This window comes from Theropithecus gelada, chromosome 20 (assembly GCF_003255815.1).
Source record: "Theropithecus gelada isolate Dixy chromosome 20, Tgel_1.0, whole genome shotgun sequence".
In the NCBI taxonomy this organism is placed as follows: domain Eukaryota; kingdom Metazoa; phylum Chordata; class Mammalia; order Primates; family Cercopithecidae; genus Theropithecus; species Theropithecus gelada.
The window spans coordinates 64,557,218-64,569,358 of record NC_037688.1 but is presented as its reverse complement, the minus strand read 5'-3'; the positions used below and the strand labels follow the sequence as shown (position 1 = coordinate 64,569,358).

The following is a 12,141-nucleotide window of genomic DNA, read 5'->3' as shown; positions in this document are numbered from 1 at the left end:
CAACCCGGGGGGGGGTGCTCTCAGCGGGCAGCGGTTATGCCCCTACGCCACCCCACGGGGGGAGAAGGGGAAAAACCCCCAAAAAAAAAAAAAAAAAAAAGAAAAAAAAAAAGAAAACCTGAAAAAGCTTCTAGGTTTCTGAAAGAAGAAAAACAAAAAGGCAGTGCTCTAGTGAGAAGAGGTTTTGCAAAAGTTGAAAAGAGAATGAGGACCACCTGTATTGCAGTGTGTCAGAGCTGCCCTGTAGGAAGAAGGAAAGGGGGGAAGAAACAGGCCCGTGTAGACTGCGTTATGTCTCCTCCAACAGTTCAGATAACTCATGAACAACCTGATGATGAATTGTGGGTACCCCTTGACGATGAGGAAGTAGGCAGGACTATGAAACAGCCCAGGGTGGGTCCTGCTGTGCATTTTTTCCTTTTTTCTTTCAGAAATAGGGGAACATCTTAACCTAGCATCAAAGAGGTAGATCGCAGGGCACAGTGATGAGGGTTTGGGGTGCCAGCCATAATCTGGGGGTGTCCCTGCACTGTGCTGTGACTCAGAGTTGCATATATGGGAGCAGTGAGAGCCTAGGGCACAGATGAGAGTCCTTCATTACCTTGTGAACCAAATGCAAAATGAGAAACTGTGGAGTCTGCTTCCACCGATAAAGATGGTTTTTTTTTTCCTTTTAATTTGCAGTGTTTATTACACCCACATTCTAAGTCATCCAGCTTCCCTTCCAGAACCGTCTGCCTTGGCAAACTAAATTAGCGACCAAAGAATTTAGCTCCTGTGGTAAAGAACAAATTCGTTTTTACAGCAAATATCAACAGGTGAAAGCCTCAACTTGTCCCTGACTCATTCAGGCTACTTAGATTTTGACTGAAACAGTGAGTGATCTCCCTTCACCCTCTAGACCTCACTCTCCTCAGCTGTAAAATGAGCCAGTGAAAGCAACTGCCTTAACGCACTTCTCAAATGTGGGAGGTGGGGGGTGGGAAGGGTGGCAATTGTATCCCCAGGGTACATCTGGCAATGTCTAGAGATACTTTTGGCAGTCACAAGGGAGATAGAGGAGGCCAGGCATGGTGGCTCATGCCTGTAACCCCAGCACATCAGGAGGCTGACGCAGGCGAATCACCTGAGGTCAGGTATTCCAGACCAGCCTGGCCAACATGGTGAAACCCCGTCTCTACTGAAAAATACAAAAATTAGCCAGGCGTGGTGGTGCATACCTGTAGTCCCAGCTACTCAGGAGGCTGAGGCAGGAGAATCGCTTGAACTCGGGAGGCAGAGGTTGCAGTGAGCCGAGATTGCACCACTGCACTCCAGCCTGGGCAACAGAGCAAGACTCTGTCTCAAAAATAAAATAAAATAAAATGAAATAAAATAAAATAAAATAAAATAAAAAGAGAAACAGGGGAGATGGAGGAATTGCTAATGATATTTAGCGTGGGATGATAGGTGCTACCAAACATTTTAGAGTGCTCAGGACAGCACCGCACAATACAGAATGATCTGGCCCATAATGTCAGCAGTATCAAGGGTGAGAAACCCTGTTCTGGAAGTTTGATGTGATGATTAAATGAGTCAATCCACTGACGTGCTTAGCCGTGGCCCTAACACACAGTAGGTGCTTAATAAACTGATCTTTATCCTGGGCTCCTTCAAAGCCTGACCTTTGAGCCCTGGTGGGTCCCTCCCACCACACTTTTGTTTCCTGGTTGTGTTTCCCCAACTTAAATTGCTGTGGTACGGTGGAAATAGATATGTTGATAACTCTTTCCAGGTAAGTTGTGTCTCAAATTCCTAAAAGTGGAATAGGCAGGGTGTGTCCGTGCACTGTCTGAGGAAGGGAACTGGACTTCCGGGTACTTGCCTGTCCCCAGAGGGTAGCCTTAGGATGCTGAAGATTCAGCAAAATCCGGATAGAAAACATTAGAGCAAGGTACTGTGCAAGGTGCCACTCTCTAATCATTGGGAGAGAACTAAAAGCAGTTTGTGAGAGTAGTTTCCACTAACTGATCACTTTCCCCTTAAGCTGTAAACGAGGCTTAACATTTTTAACTGTGTATGATAGCAAAATTCCCATACTTCCTTTGGTCCATTCAGCAGAACATTCTAATGGATTCATGATCATAATTATAAAAATAAATGATCACTCTGAGCATAGCCCCCAGCCCTGTGAAGGAGGAAAATGTTATTTGCCCCTTCACCAAATGGTTTCATTCTATTGTAGTTTTTTGAGTTCTTGTGTCTATCTGGTACTCACAATCCACTATATTAAGTTACTCCAGATGGGAAAACCAGATGACTGAGTTAATTTGAATTATGTCTAAATCCATGAGCATTAAATAGGTTCTTGGAGAAAGCCCCTCTTCATGGATTTTGTGCATAGACTTGTGACATCAATTCTGACTGTTTTGATGGTTTTTTTTTTTTTTTTTTTGCCACACTTCAGATTGTACAGGTTGTTGAGAAATTGCTTCCAGATGACTAGGGTACACTTAGAGTGTGTACATTTTGTAAACCAAAAAGTATCTGAGACAAGTCGCAATCCGTTTAGGAGTTTATTTTGCCAAGGCTAAGGACCTGTGCATGAAACAGCCTCAGGAGGTCCTGAGAACATGTGTCCAAGGTGGTCAGGCTACAGCTTGGTTTTGTACATTTTAGGGAGACATAAGACATCAATCAATACATGTAAGAGGTACGTTGGTTCAGTCCAGAAAGATGGGGCAGCTGGAAGCAGGGACTGGGGAGCGTGTGGGGTGACTTCCAGGTCTTAGGTGGATTCAAAGACTGGCAATTGGTTATTATCTAAAGACCTGAAATCAATGTCTAAATTACAATAAAGGGTTGTAGACACTCAGGTTTTATCATGCAGATAAAACCTCTAGGTAGCAGGCTTCAGAGAGAATAGATTGTAAATGTTTCTTATCAGACTTAAAGAGTCTTTTCTGGTTGGGCACAATGGCTCACATCTGTAATCCCTGCACTTTGAGAGGCCAAGGCGGGAAGATCACTTGAGCTCAGGAGTTAGAGACCAGCCTGAGCAACATGGTGAAACCCCATCTCTACCGAAAGTACCAAAAAAAAAAAAAAAAAAAAAAAAAAAATCCAGGCATAGTGGTGTGCACCTGTGGTCCCAGTTACTTGGGAAGCTGAGGTAGAAGGATCACTTGAGCCTGGGAGGCAGAGGTTGCAGTGACCTGAGATCATGCCACCGCACCTGGGTAACAGAGCGAGACCTTGTCTCAAAAAATAAAAAAAAGAAAAGAAAAAAAAAGAATTAGTTCTATCAGTCTTAAGATCTGTCTTGATGTTAATGGTGGCATGTCTGACTTCCCCTTCCCATCACAGCCTGAACTACCTTTTCAGGTCACCTTTGGAATGCCCTTGGCCAAGAGGAGAGGTCCATTCAGATGGTTAGGGGGCTTAGAATTGTATTTTTGGCTTACAATATCCAGAAATACATTAGTGACTACATTAAAAGGAGTCCCCCATAACCATCAGTAGGAATATTTGGTGGCAGTACTTTACAACAAAATTTTTAGTTATGGATGTTTCTAAAGAGAACGAATTTAGGAATGTGATTATAAGGAATTGGTTTCATTCACAGGTTATTAAATACTGCAAATTTTATCACCAATTAGCTATGTGACTTTGTTTCCTTACTTATAACATGGAGAGGGCTGGGTTATCTGATCCACTGTCCCTACGCCCCTTTCTGGATTCTACATGTTTAGTCTTTAAAAAAGAAATCTGTAGAAACAGGGTCTTGCTATGTTGCCCAAGCTGGTCTCAAATTCTTGGGTTCAAGCGATCCTCCCACCTTGACCTTCCAAAGTGCTGGAATTACAGGTGTGAGCCACTGCACCTGGCCCCTGACATGTCTAGTTTTAATTCTCTATGTTCTCCAACACACTTCTTAGAATTTACAGTGATGGCAATCTTGATATTCTCCCAGGCAACTTTTCTAATAGAAGTCATGAGTTATCTTCAGCTTCACTTTATTATAATTTGCATTTAGTTTTTTTTAAGACTGTTAAGATTGCCATAACTTTACCAAGTGATTTGCAAGTTCCAGTGCCTGCTAATTAACTCAGATGGCCATGGCAGAAACTGCCTCCCATCAGAAAGGCTGAATCACTCAAGCGCTCCCATCTTTCAAGGGCCAAGTGATTCACCAGCCAAGTTACTCTACAAATTGGGATGAGGAGCGTAGGATATTAGACTTCCTTTTAGTTTTCGTCCCTTCTGGCGACTTACATGTGGATTCTCTAATGGTGACTTATTTTTCCTTTGTTTTCTTTCCAAACTAATATGTACTTGCTGTAAGAAGTTCAAACTGTACATACTTATATGATACAGAAAGTGGAAATTTTCCTCTGTTTCCCCCTTCCCAGACAGAGCCACTCTAAACAGTGTGGTGAACATCCAGATATTGTTTTCTTTACGTATATTAACATTCTTTTTAACAAAAAGATTGTGCTTACATATACTGTTTTGTAATGTGCTTTTGTCTCCTAGCAATATGTCTTGGAGATTTTTCCATTTCACATAGATAAGTCTGTCTCATTTTTAAAGGCAACATGGATTTCCGTGGTATTATTACTTCAGAAGTTACTTAATTTGTTTCCTCCAGTCTTATTCTAGGTAACTCCCAAAGACAAACTTAATGACTTGAGCTCAAGTAGGCTACTAGGAGGTGACCTCAGGAAGCTTGAGTAAGGGAATGGCAAATGAGACAGGAAAAGGAGGAAAACGAATCAAGGACGTTTGACGAGTGGATATCTGCAGTATGGGGGTCTTCAAAATCACCCTCAGGTTCAATGATTCACCACAGAACTTGCAACCATTCTCATGGTTACAGTTTATTACAGAAAGAGCATACAGATTAAAATCAGCAAAGTGAAAGATTGCTGCTATGGTCTGAATGTGTTGTTCCCCCCAAAGTCTTATGTTGGATCCTAATCCCCATGTGGAAGGTGATTAGACCATGAAGGCTCTGCCCTCATGAATGTGGTTGGTGCCCTTATAAGAGAAACCCAAGAGAACTGCCTTGCTGCTTCTATTGCATGAGAAGGCACCACCTATGAAGGAGAGCAAGCCCTCACCAGACACCGAATCTGCTGGTACCTTGATCTTGGACTTCCTAGCTTCTGGAACCATTAGGAAATCAATTCCTGTTGTTTATAAGTCTCCCTGTTTATGGTAATTTGTTATAGCAGCCCAGCAGACTAAGAAAGGGGAAAGAGTCCTCTTTGTCATAGGAAAGAGTCCAAGAGAGACAGGTGCAAACTTCCAGTTGTTCTCCTCAACTGGAGTTATATGAGCAGTGCCTGATTCTCCTTGCAAGGATGTGTGACAACAGACTCAGGGTATTGCCACCCAAAGAAGGTCACCCGAGCATTGGTTTCCAGCATAGTTAGAGGAGGTCGGTCATATAGTCATGGCTGACTATCTGGGTAGCTGAGCCTAGTCTCCAGCTCCTGCAGAGGTCAAGCTAATGTTGAGTGGCCCAAGGTCCTCACCATAAATCACAGTTAGCATAGACAAGCTGGCGTGGCTCAGGCAGGAAGCTGCAGGTGCTTGAGGTAGGACACTATGCACAGAAAACATGAGCAGCCTCCAAGGTGGGCTGAGGGGTAGGCAGGGCACCACCAGCTCCAGCTACACTCCCTCAGGGACAGTCTTGTCATTTCCAGTTTTTCTTTCTTATAAACAATGCCCTGGTGCAGGGGTCAGCAAACTTCTCTATAAGGAGCAGTTTTTTTTTTAATTGACATAAAATTCACATAACTTAAAACTCACCCTTTTGGTGTATATGATTCAGTGCTTTTTAGTATATTTTCAAGGTTGTGCAACCAACACCACTATCTAATTCCAGAACATTTTTATCACCCCAAAAAGGAGCTCTGTGCCAATTAGCTATCACTCCCCATTCCCTCTTTCCTCTATCCTTGATAACCACTAATGGTAATTTCTGTCTCTAAAGATCTGCCTATTCTGAACATTTCATATAAATGGATCATAATGTATGACTTTAAAAAGTTGGTACATAGGCCAGCCATGGTGACTCATGCCTGTAATCCCAGCATTTTGGAAGGTTGAGGTGGGCGGATCACCTGAGGACAGGAGTTCGAGACCAGGCTGGTCAATGTGGCAAAACCCCATGTCTTCCAAAAAATACAAAAATTAGCTGGGTGTGGTGATGGGCGCCTGTAATCCCAGCTACTTGGGAGTCTGAGGCAGGAGAATCACTTGAACCCAGGAGGCGGAGGTTGCAGTGAGCCAAGATCGTGCCACTGCACCCCAGCCTGGGTGACAAGAGTGAAATTCCCACTCAAAAATAAAAAGAAAAGAAAAAAAAAAACTTGTTCATAAATGTTTACGGTAGCATTATCCATAATAATAGTTAAAAGGTGGAAACAACCCAAATATTCATCATCTGATGAATAGATAAGCAAAACATGGCATATCCATACAACAGAATGTTAGCTGGCCGTAAAAAGTAACACTACAACATGGATGAACTGGACAGATAGCAGATATGTGAGGCTTTGAGGGCCACATGGCCTCCAAATTACTCAGCTGCTGTGGTCAGTCTGAATAGTTGTCCCCCACCCTGCCAAATTTATATGTTGAAATCCTAACCCACAAAGTGATGACATTAGGAGGTGGGACCTTTGGGAGATGATTAGGTCATGAAGGTTGGAGCCCTCATAATTGGGATTAGTGCCCTTATAAAAGATGCCGCAGAGAACTAGTCTGTCCCTTCCACCATGTGGGGACTCAGTGAGAAGATACCACCTGTGAGGAAGCAGCTTCTCACCAGACACCGAATTTGCTAGTGTCTTGATCTTGAACTTCCCAGCCTCCAGAACTGTGAGCAATAAGTTTTTGTTGTTTATAAGCCACCCAGTTTATGGCATTTTGTTACAGCGGCCTGAATGGACTAAGACATCAACTCTGCCCTTTTTGCACAAAAGCAGCATTATGTAAACAAATGGGTTTGACTGTGTCCCAATAAAACTTTATTTACAAAAACAGGTAGTAGTCTACATTTGACTTGGAGGCTCTAGTTTGCCTACTCCTGCTATATAAAATATCCTTGTATGTATATTTTTGTCCAGTTGTGCAGAAAATTCTATGGAATCAATTCCTAGAAGTGAAATACTGAGTTATGAATTATGATGTATTTATTTTGAACGGATGTTGTAAACCACCCCAAAATTTGATCTAACTTGCTTTTCCACCAGCAGCACATGAGAGGACTTGAGACTGAGTTTCTCTTTTTTTTTTTTTTTTTTTGAGACAAGCAAGGTCACTTTGCTACCCAGGCTAGATCCAAGGCAGTGGCACCATCACTGCAGCCTTGACTTCCCCAGGTTCAGGTGATCCTCCCACCTCAGCCTCCCGAGTAGCTGGGACTACAGGCATGCACCACTACATCTGGCTGATTTTTTTGTATTTTTTAGTAAAGGTGGGGTTTCTCCATGTTGCCCAGACTAGTCTCAGACTCCTGGGCTCAAGCGATCCACCTGCCTCAGCCTCCCAAAGTGCTGGGATTACAGATGGGAGCCACCGTGCCCAGTCAGAATTTCCTCTCTTAAATCCCTTTCACAAAGAAGTAGAACCCATACCCATTTACAAGGGAAGTTTCTGTATTGTCTTGAACTTTGGAGAGGAAGAAGAAGATAGAACATTTTGCCCCCAAAGAAGAAAACCAAATGGGACCTAAAGTGGCCTCATGATAGTATCTGATTTTAGATTTGAGGCTTGCAGGGAAGGGGACTTTGGTAACTTGTCCTCGTTTGGTGAGATCAAACCTTACACTGGCCACTGAGTGTCATTCCAAAAAGCCTTGAGTGTTATCTATTCATTTTTTTTTTCAAAGGCCGAGAGCTCCTTAGCAATTTCATTTATTAAGCAAAGCTTCCAGTCCTATTATTTCTTTTTATAAGTAATTTGCATGTAAATGAGGTCCACCTATGCATACTGAACATGTTACCAAATGTACAAAAAGTATACACGGTCCATTTTTTCTCCACAGAGCTGACAGGTACCCACCCCTCTTGATGAAGATGACATAGTATTTCACGTAGCCTGGTTTTCCCTAAGTCTTTTTGGCTTTTGGACGATGGATGGAGTTTTTGTTTTTATTTTTCCATTTTTCTTTTTCTCCCTCATTTTCACCATTTGGAATTCGTGGTGTGAAATCCACAGGGGAGAACAGAGGCTTGTTAGCATTCAAGCTCTGTTTTTGGATGCATATTTTAGTTGGTTTATATGATATTCGGCATCCCTCCTGGGATCTAGCCCGCCTTTGCTCGGCTCACGCTGGGTGAATCTGTGATATTCCCCATTCTGTAGCCCTTCCTTTATAACACAGGCGTAGCCTGCTTTCCCATTAGTGAGATGGCATGCCTGGACTACCCACACACAGATACAGAATTAGGCGGAACTTGGCCAGGAAACTAAATCAAGTTAACCATCTCATTAGGCTTGAAAGACACAAATTAAGCTTAAGTTGGGATTAACAGAGAAGCCTTTCAAAGAGACATGCAGCACAACAAGGGGTGGAAGAAACTGCCATAGCCATTACTCTCAGCAAACTTCCACCATTTAATGGAACAGAGGAGACATGAGGTCTCTTTTATAAAAGGTCAACAGACAGAAATTTAGGATCGAAATAGCAGTGTAACATTTGTTGAGCTCTTACCACTTGCTTGGCACTGTGTGCTGAGAGCTTTACACATATTTCATAGCAATTGCACATTGACCTATGAGAGAAGCACTACTAAAATTCCTGTTTAACTAACAAAGAAACTGAGGCTCAGAGAGGTTACTTCGCCTGCCTCGGAGTCCCAGAGCTTGGTCAAATGACAGAGCCAGGATTCGCGCCCAGGATATTTGGCCCCATGGACCATGGCTTAACCTAGTGGTTCCCATTTGGGATGCACTGGTCTCCCCAGGGGACATTTGGCTATGTCTGAAGACATTTTGGGTTGTCACAGCTGTAGAGAGAGCTGCTATCAGCATCTAGTAGGTAGGTACCAGGGATGCTGCTAAACATCCTACAATGCACAGGACAGTTACAGCAAAGGATTATCCCGCCCATAATGTCAACAGTTCCGTGATTGAGAAACCCTTGTTTAATCGCTCAACTGGACTACATTGACAGGCTCACTGTTCCACTAGAACTATCCACTTACAGAGCTCTATATGCAGTGTGGTGATGCTGTGGGACATACGTTTAAGGCTGCATATTGCAGGCGGTGCAGCTATCTGGCAGAAGGAACAGCCAATGCCAAGGCTGAGAGGTAAGAATCTGGCTGGCATGGGATGGCAGGAAGCCAGGTGCAGCTGTTGCAGAGACTCGCAGGAGGATGAGATGAGGGAGTTGGAGTTCTCACCGAGGAAAGGAAAAAGACAACGTGCCCTAAATGATGACCGCCAAGTTTGCACTTGACGAATGTGTAGACTAATGGCCTCTGTCTTCTCTCTGCCTTTCTGTTCTGTTCCCCTCCTTTCTCTTGCCTTTCTCCTGCCCTCGACCCTCTGACTCCCTAGTTTTCGGCCATAACATGAAGAGCAGCAATGACTTCATCGGGAGGATCGTCATTGGCCAGTACTCTTCAGGCCCCTCTGAGTCCAACCACTGGAGGCGCATGCTCAACACGCACCGCACAGCCGTGGAGCAGTGGCACAGCCTGAGGTCTCGAGCTGAGTGTGACCGCGTGTCTCCTGCCTCCCTGGAGGTGACCTGAGGGCTGCAGGGAAGGCAGCTTTCATTCGTTTAAAAAAAAAAAAAAAGATGGAAAAAAATGTGTCACATACTATTACATCCACACCTGCATACACACTCACAACATGTCTACACATGTCCACACACACAGACACACAGACTCCCCAAGTCCTCTCAGAACTGAGAGGAAGCAGACTATTGGTCACAAAATAGCCGCCCTCAGTCAGTGAGGCCTGGGAACTTTCCAGAAGCCCCATCCGTAGTAGATCACAAGCTCAGTGGGCTCTGCCGTCGGACTTATTGGCACTGCCCGTTCTTGTCAATATTCCTGCCCCAAAATGCACTTTCAACCCTCAGGCCAGAGAAAGGACCTCCCAAAGGGTGCCAACCTCCATCAAGACTGTATTATTTACCAAGAGTTTGGCCAGTGTGTGGGAGACCTGACCACTCCCCACTCCCAAAACACACGCCCACTGGGTAACTTCTGAACAGGCTGCTGTTCCCTGGGGTTCTTCAAACCTGATACTTTTCTCTAAAGGTGTAAGTATCTTTGTCTTCTCCTTAGTAAATGTGATAACTAGATTATGGACCATTTGGAGAAGCCAAATGGCAACCAAAACCATGCCAGTGTCAGAAGCCTCTCCTGGCTTAATGGAATTGTCCTTGTGTTAGCTCATCCCAGGAAACTCCCTGTGGGTATATATGTGTATGTCTTCGTGCATGTGCCCTCACAGGCGAAGACGTGTGTGCCTATGTGTCCTCTTGGAGAGCATGGCGATGGGCTGGGACCTCAGCCCTGAGCACTGCCTTCTCTCTGTCTCTCCTGTCCAGTGAGAGTCCAACCAGTGTCCTCCTGTCTGTCAGAGACCCCACCTTGGATAACAGTAATGTGTGTGTCAAGTAAATAGGATATGATAGAGCAAAAGTAACATTTTTTGACCGAATCATGGTGATTGTGACCCACAAAAGACATACAAAGGACCTGATACATGGATTAAAATGGCTATCACACCCCATCCATGATGATCTTCTTCCTTAGTCATACTCTGAGGATACTTCTGTGTTTGTCTGTGAACCAATGTCATGTCTCTCGTGCTAAGGAATTAGTGTAGTTAGAATAGGTCTTCTCTCTCTCTCTCTTTCCTCTCTCTCTGTTGGATGCTTCTGTATCTTTTCCCACAGCATAATGGCTGGTGTGATGGGGAGCTATTTATTGAAATTAAAGATTATTTATTTGTGCCATGCATTCGAGTTATCTTTTTCTTCATGAACGCAGGACATAGAAGGTGGGAGGGCATTGCAGCTAGTACTGCTGTGTACCAAACCATACTGAACAAGTCAAAACAATGATTTTTTTTTTTTTTTTTTTTTTTGAGACAAAATCTCACGCTGTTGTCCAGGCCAGAGTGCAGTGGTGCAGTCTCTGCTCACTGGTGCAGTCTCTGCTCACTGCAACCTCTACCTCCTGCATTCAAGCAATTCTCCTGCCTCAGCCTGTCGAGTGACTGGGATTACAGGTGTGCACCACCATGCCTGGCTAATTTTTGTATTTTTAGTAGAGACAGGGTTTCACCACGTTGGCCAGGCTGGAACTGAACTCCTGGCCTCAAGTGATCCGCCTACCTCAGCCTCCAAAAGTGCTGGAATTACAGGCATGAGCCACCACACCCAGCCTCAAAACAACGATATTTATTATACTCATAGATTTTGAGGATCAAGAATGTTGAGTATTTGCAATACATCTGTTTGACTTGAGCAGTGTACTAATGCCAATTATTCCAGCTTTGCTCTTCTCTATAAAACGTTTCACATCCTCAGGGCAAGATTCACAGTTTATTTAGCTTTTTATTGGGCAGGCCCTGCTAAGGGCTTGACTCAGGTAACTGCTCCAAGGGCCAAAATGGCTTCACCCCTCGGGCTACATTGGGTATTGCAGAGAGAACCTCATGGGGTCTCCCATTCTGGAGTGGAAGTGTTGTGGCGGTCAAGGGGGAGAAGCAGGAAGGCTAGGTTAGGTTGATGTGTTCATCCATTTTGCATTGCTGTAAAGGAGTACCTGAGACTAGGTAACTTATAAAGAGGTTTATTTGGCTCATGGTTCTGCAGGCTATACAGGAAGCACAGTGCTGGCATCTGTGTGGCTTCTGTTGAGGCCTCAGGAAGCTTACAATCATGGTAGAGGGCAAAGGGCGAACAGGTGTGTCACTTGGCAAGAGAGGAAGTGAGAGTGAAAGAGGAGGAGGTGCCAGGCTCATTTAAACAACCAGCTCTATTTAATAGAGTGAGAACTCACTCGTCACCAAGCCATTCATGAGGGATCCACCCCCATTACCCAAATACCTCCCACCAGGCCCCACCTCCAACACTGGAGATCACGTTTCAACATGAGATTGGAGGGGAAGAAA

At 44.2% G+C, this 12,141-nt stretch overlaps 1 protein-coding gene across 2 annotated transcripts in view; it reads left to right on the top strand.

Annotated features, from left to right (window-relative positions):
* The window catches only part of SYT17 (synaptotagmin 17), a 93,938-nt gene extending 82,956 nt beyond the window's left edge, over positions 1-10,982 (top strand). For both annotated transcript variants that reach the window (XM_025370845.1, XM_025370846.1), the window contains exon 8: positions 9,562-10,982. In XM_025370845.1, coding sequence (XP_025226630.1) covers positions 9,562-9,758 — 197 coding nt within the window. In that variant the 3' untranslated portion in view covers positions 9,759-10,982. The remainder of the gene's footprint in view (positions 1-9,561) is intronic.
* Positions 10,983-12,141: the final 1,159 nt, after the last annotated feature.